At 49.5% G+C, this 2,262-nt stretch overlaps 1 protein-coding gene across 1 annotated transcript; it reads left to right on the top strand.

Annotated features, from left to right (window-relative positions):
• Positions 1 to 13: 13 nt before the first annotated feature.
• On the top strand, positions 14 to 2,000 carry LOC112103309 (V-set domain containing T-cell activation inhibitor 1-like). The gene is made up of 3 exons (XM_026662245.2): positions 14 to 73; positions 1,080 to 1,427; positions 1,807 to 2,000. The coding sequence occupies exons 2-3, from the start codon at positions 1,091 to 1,093 to the stop codon at positions 1,998 to 2,000; spliced, it is 531 nt and encodes a 176-aa protein (XP_026518030.1). The 5' UTR covers positions 14 to 73; positions 1,080 to 1,090.
• The last annotated feature ends 262 nt before the right edge of the window (positions 2,001 to 2,262 follow it).

Genomic DNA, 2,262 nt, shown 5'->3' on the forward strand with positions numbered 1-2,262 from the left:
GAGGGCTCCTACCTCTGCTACGTCACCTCTGAGCTGGGAACCTCGTCCCACACGATTTCCCTGGCCGTGCTCAGTAGGTTTCCTCTGCCTGTGTCCCTGTCTGAGCATCTGAGACACAGTCACTCACTGTGTACAATGTGATCGCCCAGCAGAGCCAGGTCTGGTTAAAGCGCCACAATCCCCCAGTGCAGACACAGGCCACGGCTGCGCCAGCAGCGCTTTGCCTTGACTTTCAGCCACTACGTAGCCTTATGTTTTTCCACATAGGTTTAGCCCACACAAGCACAGTGCTTGCCTTTGTCCTCTGCTAGCAGCTGTATCACCTAAAGAGATAATAGCCTAAGAGTGGTAACAGCTGTTGGAATTGTTCCTTTAGCTCATATGATAGATGCATGTGCCTTTAGTTCTAAGGGTCATGGGTTCAATCCCACTGACAGCCCCAGTAGAGGGCTGGTGATGGTCTAGGCTGGGGGTTGGCAACCTTTCAGAAGTGCTGTGCTAAGTCTTCATTTATTCACTCTAATTTCAGGTTTCTCATGCCAGTGATACGTTTTAACGTTTTTAGACGGTCTCTTTCTATAAGTCTATAATATATAACTAAACTATTGTTGTATGTAAAGTAAATAAGGTTTTTAAAATGTTTAAGAAGCTTCATTTAAAAATCAATTAAAATGCAGAGCCCCCTGGACCGGGGGCCAGGACCCGGGCAGTGTGAGTGCCACTGACAATCAGCTCACGTGTCGCCTTTGGCACACGTGCCATAGGTTGCCTACCCCTGTTCTAGGCCTTTCTGTGGATGTGAATTTTGCGAAGTAATATAGTCTTCTCGGTAACTTGGAAGGTCTGTGTGTGTTGTTGTGTGTGTGCTGTGTGAGCATTGTGTGTTGTGCATGTGTGTCACGTAAGTGTGGTGGGTTGGGAGTGTTGTGAAGGTTGTGTGCGTTGTGGGTGTGCTGGGTGTCTGTCGTGTTGTGTGCATGTTACGAGTGTGTCATGTTTGTATGTGTAAAAGGGGGAATGTGACAAAAAGTTGCCTCTGGAGCTGGGGTAAATAATTCTGAGCCTTGTTTCTCGTTCAGGGGAGAGTGAAATGGAGTCTCCCATTGTAGCTCAGCTGGGGCAGGACGTCACCCTGAGCTGCCCCTTTGAATTTGGATTAAACGTCCAGCCGTTGAACATCACCTGGAAGAAGGAAGAAGCCGAGGGGCCGGATCTCCTGGTTCACAGCTATTATAACGGGATGGACAAGTTGCAGAGACAAGATGTCGCTTACAAGGGCAGAACACAGCTCCACCCGGAGAGATTCCCGCAAGGAAATGCGTCCCTGACGTTACGGAGAGTTCGCAGCCAGGATGAGGGATTCTACATCTGCCATGTCAAGCCGGAACTGGGACGGTTTTCTGCGCAGATGCAAGTTACAGTGGAAGGTACGGGACAGCGTATAGTACAAGCCCCGAGGGGTTTTCCTACACTTGAGAAAAACGCTTGAGATTAGCTACCTCGATGTGACCGTAACCTTTTCCCAGGCTTGGCAGGTTCTACCTCGATAGATCTGGTGCAGGCTGTCCCTGCTTCCCCCTAGGGTCAGTATGAGCCATCCGTGCATTGCTGGCTTCTGACCCCCACCATAGCCACACAAGGAAGAGGCCTTGCGGATACCTCAACGAAAGCTGCTGCTTAATGTGCAGCGGCAGGGGAAAAACGAAGCAGATGTTAGGCTGCACAAGGGCTGGGAAGGGAAGGGCTGAGAATGTGCCAATAGCTTCCATGAGAGTTTTTATTTTGTTTTCTGTTTGTCTTTTACAGGCTTTGTGAGTAACCGGCCATCACTAGATGTGTACTATGCCGTGTTTTCAGTTCCGTTATTAATTATAGCGTTTATTATCATTAACAAGCACCGTCGTTTCCTGCTGCGCAAATTAAAGAGTTTTCAGTTTTGGTCCCAACGGAAACAGCAGGAGGGCGGAGACCAGCCTCTCAAACCGGTTTACAGCCAATGAATCAGAAAAGCCAAACACACTCCTGCTACCACCTTGAAGAGGTCAGTGAGGCAGTCAAGAATGAAAGTCTCAAAGTTGCCGTAGTCGGGGAGACAGGATCTGGAAAGTTGTCTTTTGTCAATGCCACCCGGGGTCTGAAAGAACACGATACAGGAGCTGCTGAGACTGGGTTGGCAGGAGAAATGATGGTGGAGCCCAAGGCTTAGCCACATCCCGAACACCACAACGTGACGCTATGGGACCTGCCAGGGATCGGGACAAT

The sequence above is a fragment of the Terrapene carolina genome, unplaced genomic scaffold, assembly GCF_002925995.2.
Source record: "Terrapene carolina triunguis isolate 2854851 unplaced genomic scaffold, T_m_triunguis-2.0 Scaffold24890, whole genome shotgun sequence".
NCBI lineage: Eukaryota > Metazoa > Chordata > Testudines > Emydidae > Terrapene > Terrapene triunguis.

Excerpts from the sequence above, each read along its gene's own strand:
- LOC112103309 (XM_026662245.2), top strand. The coding sequence starts at position 1,091 with ATGGAGTCTCCCATTGTAGCTCAGCTGGGGCAGGACGTCACCCTGAGC. Across the intron at positions 1,428-1,806 it reads GATGCAAGTTACAGTGGAAG|GCTTTGTGAGTAACCGGCCA; the intron begins GTACGGGACAGC and ends TGTCTTTTACAG.